General features: G+C 44.9%; 3 protein-coding genes across 5 annotated transcripts in view; 1 reads left to right on the top strand and 2 right to left on the bottom strand.

The window, feature by feature from the left end:
• LOC135367123 (hemicentin-2-like) overlaps positions 1–1,657 on the bottom strand; it is an 82,182-nt gene extending 80,525 nt beyond the window's left edge. Inside the window, exon 1 of the mRNA XM_064600238.1 lies at positions 1,460–1,657. Coding sequence (XP_064456308.1) covers positions 1,460–1,529 — 70 coding nt within the window. The 5' untranslated portion in view covers positions 1,530–1,657. The remainder of the gene's footprint in view (positions 1–1,459) is intronic.
• A 13,590-nt stretch (positions 1,658–15,247) lies between these two features.
• On the top strand, positions 15,248–19,594 carry LOC135367125 (uncharacterized). 3 transcript variants are annotated; one of them, XM_064600240.1, is made up of 6 exons: positions 15,248–15,385; positions 15,951–16,019; positions 16,791–16,812; positions 16,943–17,019; positions 17,401–17,435; positions 17,532–19,594. In XM_064600240.1, exons 2-6 carry the CDS (start codon positions 15,956–15,958, stop codon positions 17,655–17,657), a joined length of 324 nt encoding a protein of 107 aa, XP_064456310.1. In that variant the 5' UTR covers positions 15,248–15,385; positions 15,951–15,955; the 3' UTR covers positions 17,658–19,594. The 3 variants fall into 3 exon arrangements, 1 of the variants encoding a protein (XP_064456310.1); XR_010414371.1 differs by lacking the exon at positions 16,943–17,019 and having other exon boundaries at positions 15,253–15,385; XR_010414372.1 differs by lacking the exons at positions 16,791–16,812; positions 16,943–17,019 and having other exon boundaries at positions 15,250–15,385.
• Positions 19,511–20,970, bottom strand: LOC135367124 (uncharacterized). Its single transcript, XM_064600239.1, has 5 exons — positions 20,748–20,970; positions 20,507–20,566; positions 20,376–20,394; positions 20,113–20,141; positions 19,511–19,956 (listed from the first exon to the last, which is right to left on the bottom strand). The coding sequence occupies exons 1-5, from the start codon at positions 20,953–20,955 to the stop codon at positions 19,583–19,585; spliced, it is 690 nt and encodes a 229-aa protein (XP_064456309.1). The 5' UTR covers positions 20,956–20,970; the 3' UTR covers positions 19,511–19,582.
• Between the last annotated feature and the right edge of the window lie 1,761 nt (positions 20,971–22,731).

Here is a 22,731-nt window from a genome sequence, read left to right on the forward strand (position 1 = left end):
GTGAGTAGTACTTGTCGGCAAGGACAGAACTTTAGTATAAGGCTCTTCTGCGTTCGAGTTCATCGAATGCGAAAGGTGCGACATGAACAAATACTGTCTGTTGAAGGATATCGCTGAACTACTGTAACAGCCCAACGACTCTGGCAATATAGGCAATACAGCAATTGTTATACGACTGTATGAAAGAAAACTGACAAAGTGATTTCGTTCTCTGTTAGTGGACTAGTGAATCTTGGTCACCGATAATAAAGCATCTGCGGAATAAAACGTGGGTTTTAAGAAAGTGTGGCTACTGGCTAGGTTCGCTGGGTTCAAAGGTCAAGACCATATGGAAATAACCTGAAGAATCATAGATATGCCGCGACGCTATGAATTTCACCATGAAGTCACAATGCCTTGCACTGCTGGCAAAGGGATATATATCCCACAACCGGCTACAGCAGAGTTATCAATTTTTTTGTTTTTATTTGTTTAGGAGCAGGAAGCGTATTACTTGCTATTATACATACAACTTATTAGTGCTAAGCTTTGCTAAGCCTTGTACAGTACTTAGTAGGTGTACAGAGCCCGCGTGAGTTTTGCAACACCGGCATTTGCTGCCTTTATTTCACGTACGAACCTTCTGTTCCATCAGAAGCTAGCGGAGTTTAGGAAAGGTTATTGGTGTGCTGTCAACACTGTGACATTCGCGCTGCACAACATTTAGGTGGATTGAATAAATCGGGCTCCCACAATAGGAAAAGTCGCTAAGCTGAATGTAAATATATCCCGGTATTCATTGCTATTTTTGCCGTATTGTGCACCTGCTGCAAAGTGGCTCAGCTTTCTGCGCTGGCGAATGCTGACTATGTTTGCACGCGGGCTTATCGTAATCCTCTTAAAGGGGGTCAGCATTCATTGCTCACTTGCTGGAGAAGAGCCACTCTCCACTTACGTTTCTTCTGTAAAGCGTGCTTCACGGCAAGCGTACTCTTGCAGTGGGAAAGCAAACTTTAAGTCAATCATATTTGTATTATTATAATTTTTTTTAATATAGCTATTTTGTTGTTTGTGAACACGATCCTTGGATCAACTTTGTTTTCGTCGTCATTTTTAGATCAACGTGTAAGAATACTTTTTGTGTTCAAAAGTACCGAATGTTAATGTAGTGCTATAACGCGTTGCACGGAATGTAATTTTTTCGTAGGAATCCGTGGTAATGTCCTTTTAGCGATGCAGGATAAAACTGGAGCTGACGCGGGTCAATGCACAAAACGATCAAGCACAAGGTTTGTACAGCTACTACGGCAAATATCTTGGTAATAGTCTACCGTGTATCACGCGATTCCTGATTTTTATAGGCTGCCTTTGCAACGCCCATACCAACATACTATCTTTCCAGCACTTTAACTGCAACACCTGAACATTATAACCTAGCCATGCAGCAACTGGTAGAAAGCGAAGCAAGACAGATACTTACTATTCTCATACGCAACAACCGTCAGCAGTATCTCCACCACCGACACAGCCACCACGCCTTGCATCTTCATACTTGCTCTTCTTTCTCTACTTCTTGCACAAAATAATCGAGCACTTTCTCGCTAGTAAAAACGCGCGCGCGCCACAGGAAGTCAATTGAGTCGATCTGCAGCCAGAGTTCTCTTCGGGCCCCACGCGGTGTCCGCTCATGGACTGAAAATTGCCGGGCTGCTACCTGGCTGCGCAGGCGTCTCTGAGAGGTGTCGCCACCAGGCGGCGGATTTACGAAACTGCGACGCTGCTTCGCGCTCACCCCGTGGGATCATGGTGGGTGGATCTTGAAATGGATTGGAGGATTAACATCCGTATGCGTAGACTCTCAGAGGGGACTTAGCCCGCTCGGCGAAGTGATTTTCTCCAACCTTTTGCGAACGCCGGCGTGTTGAGCGAATTTCAAGTCGAGAGAAGGGAAGGTTGTGGAGGGTATGAAAAGGGAGGAAGGAAAGAGCTGGGTTAAGATTGATACCAGCAGGGTAGCACGTGCGTAGGGTTTGTTGATTGAGCGAGGAGGTTATGCGTCCCGCGGGGCATGGTTCAAGGGGAAGGGTGGAGAGAGCGGCATGAGGGCTGCTTAGTTTTGGTAGCAGCGTTGCGGCAGGGGGGATTGAAGAAGGACAATAAGATGGAGAGGAAGAGATAGCTGGTGGTCTTAATGAATAGCGCGTTCATTACGAAGCACGTAATTTTTTTTGTTTTCGTTGCGTTCATTATCGGCGATGGTGGTTCGCTTGAGTATCATGCATTGCACGCGACTTAGACTATGTGAAAATAGTCCTGCTGTGTTTGTGATCGAGGCAGCGAAAGAAGAGGTGGTAGCTGGGAGGTGATGTTCATGACAGTGTAGGCATGTAACATGATTTGGCGGTTTGTAGAGAACTCCGTATCATTCTCCTCGCGAATGACAACGTCTGTTTATGAGCACATAGTAAGGAAAAATGTATTTTTCAAACATCGCAAGTATTGTTTTCTTTGTATATTTTAGGTAGAAAATGGGGCTTATAACTTAAGGACTTACCTTTTCATTAGATGCAAAGTCCACCACGGACGTCGTGACACCTGCTCACGTCATATTCTCATAATGATGATAGGAACAACAATAAAAGACACTAATCGCTCACAAAGACGCAGTTTACAAGAGTTGCTTTGTAGCGTTGAGGAAGCAATGCTTCCATGAACCGTGCTAGTCCTCGCATCCTATCTCTTTGGGTATAGGCCTTCGAGTACTCTACCACAGTCTGTACTAAAGCCTGTACTACACCCTGTACCAAACTCTCTACTCGACATCGCTCGAAGTTGGCATGCGTGTCACTATACAGCTACCGTAGTACAGCCCACCGAACAGAGCGTAAAACCACAAACTTCTGGCCAACTGTTTGCTACTGTCCGTCTTGCCACGGACGCTAGGAAATTATTAAATATCTTCCGCATACACTGTTGCGATCATTCTTGAGTTCTTTTGTACGTGAGCTGCACTTTCACGGTGCAGTATCCAATGAAACCGGTCGTGACATTTCATTCTCTTTCTTCCCTCCGGCAGCAAGCTTGTGATTTGATCCCCTTACGGTTGAGAACGCATGTAGCATACTTGAAAGGAGGAGCTCCTATTGAAGGAGGCAGACAGTGATATACTTTCGCTTTTTTCCCGCCCGATAGCGCCTGCGTGACAAATGGCACCGGTTTCTTGTTGAAAGAAAATCACTTCCCCGTTTCATTTTGAGCCTCTCACGTCTGTCCTCTCTGGGTCATGAGCAGCGGTATTCTTTCTCTTGTCACTTGGATTCAAAGATTATTGAGAGTTTAAACTAGATGGAATATTACGCTGCGCTACCACATCGATAGTACGACATAACAGCGGCATAAGCCGGCAGGTAAAAGTGTCCGCCCTCTGGTGGCAGCCAAGGTCGTGATGAAGCCTGGAAGGTGGTGGGTTCGAACCACACCACCGGCTGTGCTCTCTGAGGTTTTACCCGGGTTTTCCGGTAACGTTTCCGGACGAATGTCGACACAGTTCCCCTTCAAGTCGGCCTAGGACGCACACTAACCAACCCACACCCTGTGGCCCACTCCTTCCTGCTGTCCTCTCTCCATCTGTTCACGTCTGTACGCCACTCATAGCCTCAGTTGCTTCGCGGCGCAAAAGTGCAGAATTAAGGAAAAATATTAGTACGACAAAAGCCACATAAGCCACCAGTTCAGCTTTTGGTTTCAAATACATGCTTAAGAAGACCTGTGCCTCAACATTTACTCGAAACAGATGGCTCATGGGAAGCCTAATATCGTTTTGCGCATATTATAAGGCTTGATTTTCGAAAGCCTCATTACAGGGCTGAAAGGATTACGGCGATGACCAATGTCTAGACTGCATCCTGCGTCCTGATGATGCCTTTTGCGAATTTCAGTAGTCAGTTACAAAACATCGAGTGATTATATATGTTGCATGCAAATTCCATTGCGTAGCTGTGTTACGCTCAGGAGCAGATGGTGAACACGATTGATATGAGCGCAAACATATTCCGCTGACAGCTAATCGTCGTAAATCTTACTTGGCTCTTGAATACATATGCGATTATGTGTATAAACACGAATATGTGTGGATGTCTCTCCGATATACCGTCCTTGATATGAATTCCACAAAATTCCGGGTGATTTCCTGCGATACGCAAGGAAAACGATCCGCCTCGACCCGATGCCCTTTCTGTGAAACATGTTTCTGACAATCGTAAAACTTACTTTCTCGTGATATTTTTCTGCGATGCGCCAGGGGAGTCTCTATAGGCATTTGTTTCAATTTATTTCCTGGATTATTTGTTTTATGCTAGAGCCTTAAGTGCAGAAAACACGAGATAAAGCACGTTGTGCTCCGTCCCAGGGCAAACACAAGCCGTGCCTAATCCGATTCTATTCAGCTCTGCTCTGTGTCTGCGCGCATGCGCAGCTCTGTTGTGCAATTCAACAGAAGGAAAGAGAAAAAAAGAAAAAAGAAAAACAACAGCAACTATAGATAGCGGCAAGGTTGGTCTGGAGACGCGTAGTGCTTTGTAGTGCATCCGGAGTTGTTATTGGGTTACAACAGGCACGTCATCGAAATCGAGATCCTTGTAAACAAGGGTAGGGGTAGAACACGGTACAGTTCTCGCCATATAGCAAGTTGTGTGATGACTTCAATTTTCCGGAGTTCTTTGTGATTTGTATTCTTATTTTTATTTTTTATTGTTTCTTTCTTCTTTTTTTTTCTTTTTTGCGTTGCACAACCTCTAGTATTACGACCCAAGAATTGCGTTTCAGAATCTTGCTTTCATATCAAAAAGTGTTTTTTTTTCTTGCAGAAATAAAACAGCAACTCTGCGCCTAGCTCTTTTGTCAAGTGTAGTTTCACGCACAATTATGTGGAAAGTGCGTCACCTTACCTTGGCTTTGTAAGACTTGACAACATATTTGAACTTCGCGCTTTCCTCCTCACCCACCGTTATACCCAGAGAGTGTGCCTCACCTCTCTAACCGCGATTCGCCTCTTCGACCTTCCTAGGAATCCCGCCGCGGCTGTTCACGCTCAAGACGAGTGACAACGAGGACGACACACAACATTCCCACGAAAAACATCGCTTTCATTTACCGTCCGACACTCTAACTTAACACAGAAATGTCTCTTTTCACGTTCATTCCTCCACAAAGCTTTCAGTTACTTTTTCCTTTTTCTAACTTACAGTGAGTTAAGTGAAGCGTCTCAATATAACATTTGGAACCACAATCCTTCCTCGTCAAGACACGGGAAGCCGCGAGGTCTGCCGTGAGACACACTCTTGCAACAGTCCACTATCAAATTCCTTCTAGCTCTCGGAGTATCAGGCATTGGGGCTGAAAAGATCCGAGGCGAACGCGATTATCAGCGCTGATCAATAGACAGGTCTTCTGTACAAGAGATCGCCAGCTTGGATGCGAGGCGACCGGTCGCTCTCTCCCGCTTTACAATCACGAAGGCGGACAGCAATTTCACGGCTCGCTTCAGAAAAGGCTTCTGCAAAGAAACGGTTCTTGACAATGCACCGTGGCAAGACTGGAAATAGAGACAAAGAGCGAAGAGACTCTTTTGGAATGGAAGTGTGTTTTTCTTTTCCTTTGAACTTGCATGGCAGCTTGATGATTGTGCCTTTCAAACGGCCATCTTGTGGCCGCTCGTTTTTTTCTTTTTTTTTGTATCTTAGGCGTTCAATTACTGTTCTGGGGGTTGGTGGATAAAAGAAGCTCCTTTGTGGGTCCGTCGGTAGGTGTCTTCGGCAGTGTCTTTTGTTCCAACAGGGTGGGGTGAGCGTTACGTTTCAGTTACGGAGAAATGGAGAAAAGGAAACTCAGTCTATGGAGAAGGTGGATTGTTTTGACAAGGCTATTATGATACGATACGGGCTTTCGTGCCATAGAAATAAATGTGACGAAGTGCTGGCAGGTCGTTGGGTTTGCGCTTCCCATTTTGTAAGTGTGGTACGTCCTATGTTGCGCGTATCGTATATATCAGTAAGGGCTGTACAGTGCTTTAAATTTTAGCGCAACACTACGATAATTGTCTTTTCTGTATATTTTGTCGGACGTCCTTTATAATTTGTGTTAAGCCAGAAGGGGCAGAGGTTCTGAAACTAGGGAGGTACAGCGTTTTCTATCGCAACAGATTGATTTCCGAGAATGCATGTTCTTGTCCACGAGGGAAAGATCACGTGCAGCTGCATACAACAGGTCTGATCGTTCCCTGAGTGTTGTCGAAGTTTTCGAAGAATGTCCTAAGTCTTCGTCATCTGAGGCACTTAGTCTATCGGTTAGTTGCTGTTGGTATTCGGCAGGACTCATAGTCTACGACTACTACTGGTTCAAAAATTGTGAGGCCAACAACAACGACATGTTGTTTGCTGTCGGCTACTTGTTTTGGTAAGTAAACAAAGAAAAACAAAACAAAAGCTACATATTTGACCAAAATTGTTCCAATTCCCAATTTTTAGACTTAGAACGGATGGGGCGAACGTGAACCTTGCTAGCGGATGTTTTATTTTGTGCAAATAATGAAAGAAAAAATGAAAGAAGGAAAAATGTTTTCGAGAACATCAAGTTGCGATGAACTCCAAATTAAGTTTATTCTTGTGAAACTAGAATGTCTACGTGAACAAAAAGAAAAACAAACCCTTCTGCAAGTTTGTGCTCGTGCTGTCAAGAATTGCCACAAGAGCAGCTTGTACAGCTTTTTTATAACAACAAAACTAGAAAACGAAGGCACAATGTATCGGACGTTGAAATCGGACACTCCCCATTCGGCATTTCAGGAACACATGTTCAACCTCTTTATGTATCCCACGGTAACCGCCAGCCATCACAATAGAAGCTGCTCAAATTCCATCCACCCCTTTGCACTTTCCGCTCCACAACACGCAATGGGAGCTTCAAAAGAGAATCCCCGAACAGTAACCTTCCGTCACTCCCATACCAACCACTCCTTTTAAGATCTAAAAATATCAAACGAAATTATCGCCGTACCCGCAATCCAATTTCCCCCACCTCTCCCAACCTTCAAGAGCATTAGGAAAAAACGGTGCCAGTCGGCAAGCTGTTTTTACAGCGCAAGATTGTCGATGTGACTGGGAAATAGCACGCTTCGAATCTCTCCCACCCCATCAACCTATTAAGCTGCCACTCCATCCGGGTAACCCTCCAGGGACGAGGTGGACGTAACGTCAGCGCGTGCACGTTGAAACCATAACACCGTCGGCACACTTTCTCTTTCACTCTGAAACACGCGAAACCAATTCATTCATCAATCAAAACGCTCGAGCTACCTACTGCAGGTCCGTGAAGTGCAGCCTACTCGAACATCCGTGCGTGAGGACCACGCAGACTCACCCCGCGTAACTCCCTCCCGTTTCAAATCTTCCCCCCTAACTGTTCCATTCAAAACCTACGCTTCCCCACGCCCTGTGTAACGCACAAAGCACTCGGTGCCATCATCCCGGCTTACCGACGGTTTCCCCGCTTGTAAAAACGGGAAGCCTTGTACGAAAAGGGAGCTAGGGATTAAATCCCTAGTGGCTTTTATTTTACTTTTTTTGTGTGCTTCCCTCACCCGACTCCCCAAGCCTCCCGTGGGAGGATAATCTAAATCTGCGTCCACCGAGTTGTATTTTCTAAGGCTCTTTCACGCTTTGAAAAGGAAAAAAAGGGAAGGTATGCTACGTTAGTGAGAAAGAGGATAAGATATCCCTTGCGGTGGCAAGAAGACATAAAACGATTGGTATGAAATTCGAAGTGGGATCCTTTTCTGTCCAGCTTATCGTGCAAGCTAGGAAGATGCGCCTAAAAAAAGAGAGAAAGAAAACAATGTATCTTCCATTCCCTTTTTCCCCCAATACAGGTTGAGCTCGTATAGTCACGTTTCTAAGGATTAAGGCTACGCGGGAGAGAAAACCGGAAATAAAACCGGGGAACAAAGATTTCTGCTATCTCACCTATGTCCTGAGGGGCCGGGGGAAATGCCACGAGGCACTTCAATGGGCATTCATCTTAAGCACCGCAGAGGCGCCAAGCCAAAATCCTTTTAATTGAACCCGATTTATTTCTGACTTCCCCGACTTCCCAACCCAAGAATGCGCCCGGGGATGTTTATTGATGGAACTCCATTTAGGAACGCGGGAAGGGAACTTGCCGGGGGGTGAGATCTTTATCCCTTCTTTGGCGTGACGTTTTCCTTTTCTCGTGGCGGTGTCTAGTCAGACACGGCAGAGGTGGAAATATCCCTCGTACCGAAGGGAGTCATCTATTACCCGGCAATTATGGCTTCAGACAGCGAGGATAACGAATAGCATGAGTTACTCTGGCGGGCATTGTGCTCTTCTCCCCCCCCCCTTCTCATACGCAAAAAGGGTTACATTGATTTTGAAGTGTATTGCTGTGTCTCATGGCTGGACCTATGAGTAATGGCTGTGTCATGCGGGAAATGAAGTGGATCTGCTCTTATGCTGGATGCATGTATTCCTTCGGTGTCAATGTCCTTCTGGACAGGATTACATTTCATGTGCTTGCCCTGCACGGCGTGCGAGGTAGACATCGAGCTGTGGCAGAAACATTTAGAACATTATAGAGTGTCCGAAACGTGGTATTGGGTAACTCTACAATCACTGTGTAAATCGAACACCGTATAGCCAAGCTCTGTTGCCACGGCGTAAATAGCTCGTACTGCTCTGCAGTGTTCAGCGGTTAATAACTGATGGAAGAATTCATTATGTATCGAATTGTTAATATGGAATATATTCTGCGCGATTAACGTCGAAATTGATATCGAAATATTGTTCATGCGAAATATAATCATCGAGATGTTATTCGTTTAAAAAAAATCCATTTAAAGGAAAGCCTACTGCTCGTTGCGGTATATCAGCAGGCTAGGCGAAATCGTAACTGCACATTGTTTCTCATAGAAATCAAAGGGAGGAACTTTAGTCGTAAAGTGAGTCATCCTATATCTGTGAGGCGACATGATGCACGCGGGTATAGGACTGCGGATAATTTCGACCACCTGGGTTGTTTCTGTAGTTCGATAGGGGCCTTTAGTTTATCGTAACGTTTCTCTGCAGATGTTTTGGGCGCTGTGTACGTGCATGGTTGGGTGTGGGCATTCTTAGACGCGGCTGCCGTAATGACAGCGGTAATTACCGGAGTAATGGTAGTCGTATAATGCTGGTTAATATTGCCTTCATCTTGCATATTGAGAAGGTTTTCGGAATGTAGAGTCGTACCGGCGGTTTATGTGGACGAGGAAAACAATTGGAAATGAGGAGGACATATAGTAAAAAAGTTATTGTAGTCTTTCTCTTTTTTTTTTCCTGTTTCTGTCCGTTGTTGCGGCTACCTCTCACAGCAATAAACACGACCAGGTTACTGGGACTCCGGACTTTTGTAAGTTGACGAATGATCATGACCAGAAGGAGTTTGGGGACCACGGCTCCAGAGTGAACGTAACAGAACGATGCCGCGACGCCGCGATGAACGACGCCGCCTTACGGTGGCTGCTTATATTACTCGCAAGGAAAGGTTAGTCATTTTCTGTAATAATGTGGTGGTGCTGGTGAAAGGGCTTGCCGTTGTCGACCTTACAGAGGTGGGCAACGTCACGACTGACGCCCTGGGGGCATGTGCGTCCTGGGCCGACTTCTAAGGGAACTGTGCCTGAGGGAAACCCAGGCAAAGACTCAGAGAGCACAGCCGGCACCGGGAGTCGAACCAGGGTACCTCGCAGTCAGTATGTGCTGTAAGAAAACATGTTCAGCACAAGGTCAGCGTTGTTGATGCTGCGGACTGCCTGTACTTTAAGACGAAGTGAAGACGGGGCTCGATGTAGCTGTGCCGTACATAATGAAAGGTCGCGGCTTCTACGGCACGTGCAGCATGTTGCCTACACTAGGCTCCACTACCAAGTACCCTAGTACTAGTTTCCTTGAGATGGAAAATCGTAGAGGTACTTTGGTTACTAAGTTAAACAGCTGACGCCACGCCTTCTGGAGAGTCTTGGGTCTTTTTGATGCTCATTAATTCTGACAACAAAAAGCTGTCTTCGTTTTTAACAAACCGTTGTTACTATAGCGGTTCCGTGCGGTTCCTAAAACCGCACTCGTTTCTGGCAGCGTTTTCTACGGCGCAGTTTTGAACGGATAGCGAATTCATGGTTGAACCGCAGCGAAAGAGCGACGACTCCAGAGCAGAAGCAACTTCGCAGCCCATTTTTTTAAGTAGGCCTTTCCACTGCGACAGTGATATACTGTTGATATTTCGGAGACGAAAGCATTCGCTATATTCCAGGGAGAAAGACCATATATTTTCGTCAGCGGAGTCATTATTCGAGGCTGAAGCAATGCCAGCATGATGACTATCAGTCATCGCGGACCTGTAGACATAACGACGGAATGATGTGTGCCGACAAGTGTGCTACAAAGAGAGGACCCATAGCAGCGCAGAAGGTGCCGCTAGGAGGCCTGACTTCCGGGTTGTGATACGAGGCTGATTGCATAACAAAGGGGATTCTGTTCTATCAACGCGGAGCAAACAGAAGGGAACGGGGTAGGTGGAGAGGAGGGGTGCCGGACGCTGAACAATAGGAACGCCGTCTGCATGAAGCGTTGTCTGGATGGCAGAAGACGACTAGCAGGATAAAAAAATATGTATTGGGATAGGTGAGAGCAGTCAACTCGTCGTCAGTCAATACTGGAAATGGATCGTGTACAATGTGGCTTTGTTTTGTTCAAATTCCTCTGTGTTCTTCGTTTGGATTCTCAAAACAGAGTTAGGTGAAGTAACATGTAAAACATGCGCGAGAATAAGGTTTTCTTTTGCAATTGGCGTGTTTTGCGCTTTGGACGACACAATTACTCCCAAGTATCTCTTTTTCGTATGAAGTTTACACCTGGCTTTCCCTACATAGACTTCTGTGGAGCACGTCTGATAGCTGATGTTCCAACATATGCGCGGACAGGTGCAGTCATAATAATGTAATGGTGCTGTTCGTCACCATTAGACATGATTTATTCGTCATCATTACAAACATTACCACTCTATGAATGTAGATGGGACACAGAAATATGCGCTCTGCAGACACACCACCATCAATATCAACATAATAAGGCAGACATATTGCTTTTTTTGGTGCTCACGAAAGTGCTTCACGTTGCATTTGTCTTCAACCGTACCAGACGACTTAGTTACCTGAGTACTTCGCATACAAATGAAAGCAGCTGCTGACGATCATGGTGCGGGTGCAACAGCAGACGCCATAAAATTATTTTTGATGACGTATTTTTGATGACGTAATTTTGAACACGTATGTGCTAAGTTTATACAAGTTCCACGCATGACGCCCCACGCTGTAAATTGGTAATTCTTTTTTTTTCACAGGTTTTACTACCGTATTTACGCTTCAAAGCTTAGCTAGCTCAACCCTAGGCTCATTCTTTAGCTAGGTCTGTGCGTGGTAATATTGAACAGTATCAGAAATGATCTTCTGAGCGTGTTTAATGGTGCAACCGTTTGAGGCCTTCTAAACGATAGCACTAAGGGTGATAACTCCTTCTTACAACGTTCTCCCGAGCAGACTATTGAAAAGCGGCAATGAAGCTTCCTAAAATTTAATGCAAGATTTCGCGTGGTGGTCCACGCTTCATCGGGTGGGCATGCTTCATCAGGTCGGATGAATGTGTGGTCCACCACGACAAAGCTTGTATTAAATTTTAGGAATCTTCATTGGCGTTTTTCAATTGTCTGCTCTACTATTTTACCTGACTTTTCCCCCCTCTACCGGAGTATACATCATCTGCTGCTAACGTTCTCCACAGTTAAATTCTGAAATCGAAACATGTTATGTAAGTATATGGGCTTCTTAAAATAGTCGCCGAACGATGTTCATGCGTTTCTACCCGGAAAGCACATACTTTCCTCTTATGAGGCTTAAATAACAAGAGAAGAAAAAATAGATTGCGATCCCCGAACAATTTCATGAATTCTCGGTCACGTCCGGAAACGTGTATGGGTGGTGACTTCAGATACTGAGTCATCCATGGGGGCGAGCCGTGACAAATACTCTGGCCAGAAACTGATTGCAGACCACAAACATTGTCTCTCAAGAAGAAAGGAAAGTTGGAGACTTACCCTGATCCCCCAATTTTTCTGACGAAAGTCAATTACAGGAGCCCTGTAGGTGGCACGCCTATGGCACTGTCCTGTAGGGGCCTCTGCGGGGAGGGGGGGGAGAGAGAGGTGCGGCCCCCACCTGATGTTGTGGCGGTCGCTCAATCCAGACAGCCGCAGGCCCCCCCCCCCCCCCCCTTCTGTGGTGCCCGCGCTACATCTGTCATACCCATTGCCGTGGTGAACATTATATCGGTTCTCTTAATTCATTGTTTGGCGGGGACGTAGGGAGAGCTGGCAGCAGCGACAGACAATGCGAGACTCAGTATCCAATTTCACCTATTAAATTGGCAGTATCCAATGAAAGTTTAAACGGATGGGCGGTTTTGAATCGGTCGTTTGTCTTCTATGTGGGCGCGCAGTTCGCGTTCGTGAATGAAGTTGGAGACGAAAATAAATTGTTTCATGTTCCGCGTGAGTTGTTGATAAAAATATGTAGTTATCATTTCAACGATTGCAAGCCGAACTCACGTCCTTGTTTAGGTAGCGCTTAGGAAACTTCGTCAACTAAAGGGCTAGTTAAAACAACGCTGTAAGAAAACAGCAACAAATCGGGGTGCAATTATAGCTATGGTACCGCAAGAGTGCGATTTCCCTTCATTTTAGTTTCTTGACGCTGAAATTTACTCCCCCGCGCTGCAAACAGTCTCTGAACTTCGCATGGCTAACTTCAGTGCATTTTGTACCGAAATGGACTAATGGTATCAACAGTGAATCTAAGCTCCGTTTTCTTCTGAAGGCTGCGAAGAATGCCGCCTAATTGGAATTATTACGTTATCGGTGCGGGTCCCCACACTAGTGGATAACTACGGGACCCTTATATGTATGTTGTAACCTCTTGTATAATATTGTTTTTGTCAAATAAATCTGAAATCTGAAAATAAACCTGAAATCTGATTGTTTCTAACACTTGGAAAAGTATACGTCGTCGCTCATCATCACTGCGGGTATTGGTTGCTACCTGAAACCATTTATACAAAATGCCGAAAACAACAACAACAACAAGCAAAACACACTTTTATAAGATATCTCGCGGTATACCAGTTTACGAAATCATCATTTTGTCTAAGGTTACAATATGCGTTTTTGTTTTCTGTCGCCGTTGGCAACGTAATACGCTCGTACAACGGTAAGATAACATTATGTTGCCTCTTCTATTCCCGAGGGAGGAATCATAAGAATGGGAAAGTAATATATTCCCTCGTGTCTTTGGAGGTACTACACATACGGGTTTCTCCAATGTGCGCATGCGCGTGGCGACCCTACGCGTGATTAATCATTTCTCTCTCTTACTTCTTCCCGATGCATGTTTTGTCCACACAAAGAACATACACAATCTTCTTCCTTTTCCTCAAGCGCCATTGTAAAAACGAAAGTGCATTCATCAGAGAGAATGTTTGCAGTGGATAATTAGGGTGACCCTCTTCTCCAGACTACATTGTTTGCACGCAGGACTTTTCTTTGTCTATTTCTGAAGTGTGCCTCATTCTTTTTCTACTTTGTCGTAATATTCTAACAGTCGACACCGTTAGAGCCATCGGAGTAGTGTTTTTGTAAAAATGTGCGCGGCTTTGATAAAGTATGCAAAGCAGAGCTGTCCTTTGTTTGTGCGGCCCGGTATTTTTGTGCAAGTGGCGGTGAATTCGCTCTTCTTCACCAAGTTCCTTAGAGAACCCTCATGTAGGAAATACGTTAAAAATGGCTGTAAAGAACAATAGCAACCAACGAGACGCGACAAGGTGCCTAAACTTGGACTCATCTGAGTCGCTTTTATAATTCGTACCACTGTTGTCCAGCTGATTCATGCTTTGTCTCGGTAAGCCCGTGGTAAGGGTACTAACACATGGACGTGAAGGGTGCGTGTACCATTATCAGCTGTGGAAGTTGACAATTTGGTGGAACGGTACGAGTTAGGGTGATCTCAAGTTGTTTTTATTGAAGTACCGGCAAGTACAACTGTGGTTTCCTTGTACAACTGTGGTTTCCTTGTACAACTGTGGCTTCCCGGCAACAATCCGATACATTATAGAAGATTGTAGCCAGTACGTATGCGAGGGAAGGGCATTTAAATGTCAACTTGAACTGCTGGGTCAGAGGCCATTCAACATCTGCAAAGTTCTCGGCTTATGCTGTAACCCTGCACATCAGTACCGTGCACTTGGCGCTTTTCTTTCCTTTCTGAGGGCCACAGGCCTCCTTCAAGAACTGTAGAGATTTCCTTCCCTCGTCGTCCTTTCATGTGCACGTTTTTGGAATGGGGTAGGGTCCTGCACTCAACGCAGGGAAACATCCCACATCATCATCATCCATTCATCTATGCTGTTGTTGTATGGTGATTAAATGCTAGCTCTCTCTGTGGAGCAAGTATTGAGGCACCCTAATTCATACCATTCCATCAAATTGTCATCTTCCACAGCTGATCCACTCCCACACGCAACCTTGACATTCATGTGTTAGTGCACTTACCTAGTATGAATTGTATCAGTGCGCCGTCTTCCGTGAGATACATCAAAATGCAGTTCCCAGAATTTCACGCAGACGCAGGTCCCTGGAGAGCTGCACGATACGTTCACCCGTTCATATAAGCCCTTTATGTGAAATATTGTTTTCGACATATCCAGTTCTTGCCGACAAATTGAGTGTTATGCTACACTCCAAATTGCATGGGGTAATGTCAACATACACGCGAAACCGTCATGCTTTTTTTTAGGTTCTAAAGCTCAGTCGAAGCTCATACGCCAAACTTCGGTATTCTTTTGTACACACATTCCCATTGTGTATATTTGGGGGCTCTTTCTGACTGTCAGTTTCTAGTTGCGCCGATTTGTCTCAATATTACATTTTACCAACTAGTCATTTCAGTACGACTCTGCAAACAGTGTCATTAGCTGCGTTTCGGGCTTCTCTATCGAATCAGGGGGAGGAAGTGATGTACTTATTGTACGATATGGGATACACTGCAAGGCTGAAGTATCCGGACGCTGTAATGTGCGTACATGCCGTGCGTGTTCGAGAACCTACATCCTGCTCAGTAACACAATGGTGGTGTCTCATTTATCCCAAGTGCCGACGTGGGCACTTCTTCTGTGCGGTGTTCTCTCGGGAGGTGCTTCTTTGCTCTTGGACACGTTTTGTACTTGCTGTGTATCAGAAGAGAACATCTAAAGTGAGTACATTTGCTATAGAATAATACACAAAATGTATTGCACCCATGTCTGCACATTTGTATTCATTCTCGGCAGTGGATATGACGTTCATTGTGTATTGAGATAAATAGAACCGCTACCGCAAGAGTAGGGTGTGCAGTAATGGAAAAAGCATTGACATACGTCAGGTTGAAGTGCAAGTGCAGCCGAGCCATTGTAAAACGGCGAAAAAGCTGAGGCAAGGAGCAAAAAGGGAGACGGACACGCAAATTATGTTCTCCAGACCCTGTTGTTTGTGTTCCTATTTGCTCCTTGTCCCAGGTCTTTCGTCGTTTTACAATATGTGAGGTTGCTTATTTCTCTTCCTTTGTAAACATGAGTTCAGGCAGTGCGATAATCAAAACGTATCAACAAGAACGTTGGTTATCAATGGATAATCAACTTCTTGTTAGAAATGTAGCTCTCCCGTTCTCGTGAATTCAGATTTAGGCAATTGATCTTAGATATTGTAGTGCTACGTGTGCATCATTAAATACCTACTTCTCCATATTTCTTACTACTTGGCACATTTATTTTTCATGGAAGGCGGAATGGATTGCATCATATGGGGTATCACGATAGTAATTATCGTGTTCCTTGCCGGAGAATTAGCATGTGAGTAAAAAGTACGACTATCGTTGTATTATCGAGAGCTCCCTGATTTCGTGCACAAAATGTCATGGTGGAGAGTTGACATGGGCCACGGTGGACATAGAGACTCTCTCCGCTGTTGTGTTATGTTTGTTGCCTTGTCTCGGGGTCCCCTGTCCGACGAAGGAACGTATAGCTTGATGCCACACTGAAGCTATCGTCAATCTACTCAAATTGTCTTTACTGAAGCTACAGTCATGCTTCTATTTACAGCCGCGACATGTGCATCTTATTCGGTCGCCTGTTTCCTCTTTCCTGTTTATCTTTACAACGAGCATCGTAGACGCGATTACACGAACCCGACAGAAACGGGTCGAGTTGACTTATCGCACCTCCTCACATCAATCCTCCCTAGCAGATCGGTTGGCACGGCCTGATGGGAGAGGATTTGCTGCGATAAACCGACTCGATCCGCTCCGGTCGAGTTCATGTAAACGCGGCTTAGGTGAGCTTAAAGGAAATTAACAGTCGGGAAAATTTGAATCGTAAGGTTTAGTGAATTGCGTTGAATCAATGACGCTGCTCATATTCACGCAAAACATTTTGTCGCGGCGTGTTTTCTCTCTTTGTTTTCAGTTTTAATGAATTATGCCTGTTGAGGATACAGTCCGAGTGAACACCATTCAGGTGCCGATCCCGCGATACTCTCACAGTTCTGTTTCTCGAGGCACAATGCTTGTGTAAAGGTCCACCTGTTTCCCGTAATTGTGACACAATATTATTTTCTTGTTTCAGGTAAATCCTATTTATTTCCTGCGTGAGTACATGTTTTTCTTAAACGTGTGGAAGGCTAAGGGAACAGTTTCGGGACGGGGGCCGCCTATATTTCGAGCACGGACTGTTCTTCTTCCATAAGGTGTTCCTCATAAAGACTGTTCTTCTTCCAGAAGAACAGTCTCTGCTCGAAACATCGGCGACCCTCATCATGATACTCTTCCGGCTCGCTGGATCTTCCACCTTTCAGGTACTTTCTCAGAAGGTTCAAGGTTGTTCTTCAAGGTTGTTCGCCAAGCTCTTGAGTATTTTAAGATTTTTCTCCGGGACACTGGTCTCCACTCTACCCTATGATGTGCCTGGGTACCTGTGTGCTGTGTGTGTGTTTTTGTGTGCTGTGGTTTTGCCTACCGTTCTGATGTCTTACTGACTCCACTGACTACCGACACTTATTTAGCATCGTTCATCACCTCATCGTCAGGACACATCTCATCCTGCCCATTGTGCCGTGGGGTAGTTTGCAGGTCCTTATGTGGCGAATTTCTCCATTCATTATCATTAATTTATTCGTTGTTGTTGTTGTTGTTCTTGAAACTTTTCTCTGATCCTAGCTGTACAATACCTTCTGCAGGTATGCTCAGTCCACTGACCGGGAGACTGAACAAGGTACATATCCTCACAGTGGTCCAAAGACGATACTTCAAACAAAAAATAATAATGCTTAATGTCTACAAGGGCGTGCTCTCTGCTTTATCCATCTAGAGACCGATGAAGAACGAAGAGGAAACTGGCTTCTACCAGACCATTACTTGTGGGTGCCAAGGACGAGTGAATCAACGAGTTCCCGCCGAGGAAGTGACTGACCACATTGACGGCCGTAGCCATTAGACAATATTGAACGCCGACAAAAATAACGCCGTAAATATGAACATTACATTGTGCACTTTCCGGCTCCGTAACCGGGTTCCACATTTGTGTGGCTCTTGTGGTACCACATCGAGGTCCCTCATGCACTCCAATGGCAGAGTGTCATCAGCATTGTCAGGATGGACGGGACCAAGATTGTGAAATGAAATGCGCGAGTTCTTATCGTGATAAAAGTTTATCTGTGCGTTGGATACAAGTCTGACTACAATAAGACTTGTCGTACGAAGAAGGCAACAGAAATGTTACCAATTTGCAATCAGCGTACGCAAACAGTGAAAATGTAACAGCTGTAATGCTGCCGGTGTAACCGGTATAAATATCTCGTTACTGGGTGATTTTAGCAGGCTGCGACGAGAATCCAAGCCGCAATTTTCACGCTTGATTCATTGATTGATTGAAAAATAATCCCTTAACGCCTTGCATACACATGCTTTCTGTAGTCATTTTATGTTTCAAAGACGTAAGTAGTAGACGACGGGTCTCGTGCTCTCATGTTTGCGCCGTGGGTCGCAGCACGCTCGCGTACCGATGCGTCAGGATCTGACCTTCAAGCGTACCAGACTGTCCGTCTCAACTGCCTCTCAGACCGTCCGTCTCCAAGTCCGTCTGTCTGTCTCTTACCAAGAACCCTCCGACTTCACAAGAATAATATAACGCATTTTAGGTAGTGAAATAGTCAGATAGTTTTCCTGTCTGGAAAGAGTGTGAATGAAAACCGCTCCTGATAAATGTGCCGGGAAAGAAAGCCGAAATCGAAACTGCTTCATGCAGCCATCTGTGGACAACAACAGAAGTTATTCGAGCGCGCGGTTTATTTGAAATATATTGTTCTCAACCGAAATATCTTCTCAGTTTCTGCTCACACTGGGTGCTTACAAACACGGGAAAGCCGAACGAAACCGAAGTGGCGAGTTACAAAAGATAGTCATATCTGTGCAGAGAGTAACTTGTATCTCTCAGCTGCGTATCTCTTTTGCTCAGCGGCTCTCAGCTTATAATGTTCGACCCAATGGTGCTGAGAACGACTTTTTCGGTATCTGGAAAGTGTGCTTTAGCTATAAATGATATATTTAAGACATATTCCTATCCCCTTGCAGTGCAGTAGCAGAGATATCTCTACTTACTTTTGTATTTATTTCAAAAATTGTGTTTGCTTTGTATTGCATAGTATCGTACCGTATTCGTCCATTAACAGCTGCTTTATGTATATGACGTTTTGAATGGAACTAGGGTTACCTCCAAGTGCACAATCTTGCACGAAGGTCACTGACTTTTCAGCGCTTGTTATAGAAGCCTTACACGTGCTTCACACTGTTAATTCACTACAAAAAGCTCATTAAATGATACGGTATTATAGTAAAACCAGTGCCCCACTGGTCACTGAAGTCCTTTAGTGAGGACATCGAGAATCGTTTCATAACTATGAAGTGGTTGCAGTGCTTCTTGGCGTTGTCTTTAGAAAATCAGCCGCTATGCTCTGAAGCGTTGTATTCACACAACAAGGTTGCCGACTTCATTATGCGCTATTATTTTATCTTGTAGCAACTTACAACTTTTAACAGACACGACAGACGTGACATAATGTTTGACAATGGGAAGATGGCAAAGAAGCAAGCGGGCTGGTGAAGTCGATGCATAATGTAAAACCCCGAGGCTAGGGAACACGAAGGGACAGGCACAACACGAAGTCGTGTTTTGTCTGTCCCTTCGTGCTCCCTAGTTTGGGGTTTTTACATTGAGCATACTTTTTTGAACTTCTGAAATAAACAGAAATTCCTTCTATTTCTTTTTAGGCATTGACAAGCAGTTAAGGCTCGACAGAGGGGAACATAATTTATTGTGCCGTTATGTACATAGTGAATATGTGTTGAAATACACAGATATATTCAACCAAGAGATCCGATTGCAACCTTGATTGCGATTTTGCCAGCGACCTTGTAGATCTTCTTGGCCTTCTTGCTTGTGAGCTTCTTCTTTAATTTGTTCCACTTCTTGCCGTATTCCGACTCGCCGTCTGAGCTATCGTCGCTGTCTTGAAGGACGTCGCTTACGGCTTCCAAGGTGACACCCAGGTCTTCTTCGTGTCCCTTCACGACAGCTTGCAACTTAGTGTTGATGTCTTCCAGTTCCTTCTCAACCTGTTCCTTCTTCTCTTCTGTGACGTCATCGCTCTTACTTTCGGCGATGACTGTTAACTGACGCCCTACCAAGCTGATGACTTTTGAGACAGTGTCCTCCAGTTCTTGTGTATCCACCTCATCTGCATGGCAAGAACATGTTTTGTATTTATGATAAATATCTCCAGTGGTATATTCGTGTTAATAACCTAGCTTGAGTGAACTTAGTTCTCGAATCTCATTTGATTTTTTTTAAATAGAACACTCAAAATTTAAAAATAAATAAATAAAAAGCTTACCGTGTGTCTCGACGACGGCTTTGGGCGTCCTACCAATGAAAACAAATTGCTAATTAGATAAAACAGTTCTAACTTCGTCGGATGAAACTACGTTCTCGAGAATGGCGAAAAGTTTTGCGGAAAGAGTTTATGTGGTGCATAGGTTGCGGATAATGTTTATAATATCGGCAGCAGTTAGTCCATTGTCTCGCAACTTAAACCCCCAATTATTATTATTATTATTAGTTAGTCCATTGTAGCAACAAGTAGGTGGATATACTTACGTTGGCACTGTGGCGCCATCTGGGATGATACCATGGAAATAAAAATGGCATTGAGTCACATGGTGACATGACAAATACGACAGTGGAAACACATTAGTGTGTGAAAGCGCCTGAGTGGCTGTGAGACTTACATGCTGACACAGCTAGAGTAAGTGCGAGGATGGTTACTTGAAAGTGCATGGTGACTGCAACTATAAAGAACGGCTCATGAGACAACCGCGGGATCACAAACTTCCATGGGGAGGCACTGTTATATTCAGTACGCTGTATCCTTACAATCTTAATGTGTGAGATCAATTGCCTTCCATAAGTCTAACGAAGCGTAATATGAAGCCCATCATCGTTTATAATGGATGCCAGAGCTGTACCTACCTTGTGGTCCACACTCTGAGATGAACTGTCTGAAATCAGTGACAGGCCCATTATTTATACCCCTTTCGGCATTGCGTTTGTAAGGACGTAGATAGTAGATGGATAGTAGGGGAAATTCTGGAACGTCTACTTGAAACTGACGTGCCAATACGATAACATTATGGACTGGATGGAGAGTTTCGAAAACGCGACTAGCCACTTGCGACATTCCTTTCGAGTTGCTGACGTTACAGTGATAAACTCAGATTGGACCCTGTCCTTTATCGTACTGTTTAATATGTCATGTGCGGTCTAAGGAAACGGTACCATAAAAGACGCTTGCTCGTTGCTGCAAAACAGATAAAGCAATTTACTTATCGTGAACAGGCTCCCGTCCACTTGAACTTCATTGTGTCCTCTCAGAATCGGTACAGATAGGTGGGGAAATACTGATTTCTTATCTGACACCGAATAATGATGACGTCACTCAGACCGCTGAGTGGGGAAGACAATAAGTGGATTGCAATCCGTATCCAAATGACTTCTCGGAACGTGAAACATGAATGCTGATCCGCATACCAGAGAACTTTGCATGGGGAAGTACCGCTCCCAGAAAGCAAAGCTTGGCACGCTCACCTCTCTGTGTGTGCTATTTGACTACAGTCGTTCATATCACTGTCTTGTGGTTACTGAACCCACGGTACACGACGTTGTTCGATAGAATATTTATTTCACTTATTGACCAGATGCGCATCACATGACAGAACGAGATACGTGCTATATGTGCACTAGTCGTAGTCAATTTGACGTGCATTAACTTGTAGAAACCTGATTAAGAGACTTGGACTATGTGTAGCTTAGACCCGCTAGGCGTATATGTCCGTTGCGAAGAGCGACGTGATGGCATGACCACTGTCGCAAAAACTCTTGCTCAGCCCCCCCCCCCCCCCCAAAAAAAAAAAGTTTAATAATAATAATTGGGTGTTTACGTCGCGAGACAACAAGTTTGTTTCTAAGTGTGACCAGGTGAGTCACCATGGAGAGCCCGACGATGCGTCAGCCAGTTCCTCCTATTCTGGGCTACTGCTGTGCAGCGAAATTTCCAAAGCGTAAAATATGTCATTATCATGATTAGCTGTTCGAACCTTCTCCTCATCTGTTGCATCAGCCGACACCGGATGGAAAAGCAGCGACACACGAGTGTCCACAGAGTCTTTGCCGTGACACATCCTCGTAGCACATGGTCACTATTCTCCTCGGCGCCGTAGTTGGTTGTGTTACCAGCGTTACAAGATGGCTCAGGTCAAGAACGTCAGGATACGGAACTAGTTATATTAAAGGCGTAGCTGTATAGGGCCCATAAGCATCGACAGCACCGTAGGTCCGTCCGTCACAGTTGTGGAGAGAGAAGACGAGAACACAATAAGGAGCAAGAACTACAACGGTGGCGTGTGGGGTCAGAAGCGAGTGCGGGCCACCGAAGATGAAGAATGGAAGGTAGCTCTATAACGCTATCGCAACTAAACATTTATGGCAGCGTGCCCTAGGATCCAGCCGATTTTTATTTGTGCTGAATTAATCACGTACGAACATACGTCATATACTGCCATACAGTGAATACAAGGAATGAGACAAAACATTTACAAGAAAAATTTAACTTTAATAAAGCCCGTTTGTGTTGTGGCCGCCTTTATTTCAACTCTATATGGTGAAGTGCGGGCTCTACACGCTCATCTGTGTGTATTTTCTGTGTGTAAGCTTCCTGCCCCCCCCCCTGGCCCTGTCCCCCAATTCTTCCTGCTGTCCTCTTTCCATCTGTCCACTTCTGTACGCTGCTCATAGCCGCAGTTGAATTAAAATTACACGGAATAAAAGAAAAGCTTCCTGGGGTAGCCAGTTCGACTTCGTCGCGGCTTCCACCCACATTTTTTTTTAGTGCTGGGAGAAACGGACCTCCAAAGTCGGAGTTCCTTTTGGATTTAGCACTAAATCAGCTGAACGGTTT

Source organism: Ornithodoros turicata, chromosome 8 (genome assembly GCF_037126465.1).
Source record: "Ornithodoros turicata isolate Travis chromosome 8, ASM3712646v1, whole genome shotgun sequence".
Lineage (NCBI taxonomy): Eukaryota > Metazoa > Arthropoda > Arachnida > Ixodida > Argasidae > Ornithodoros > Ornithodoros turicata.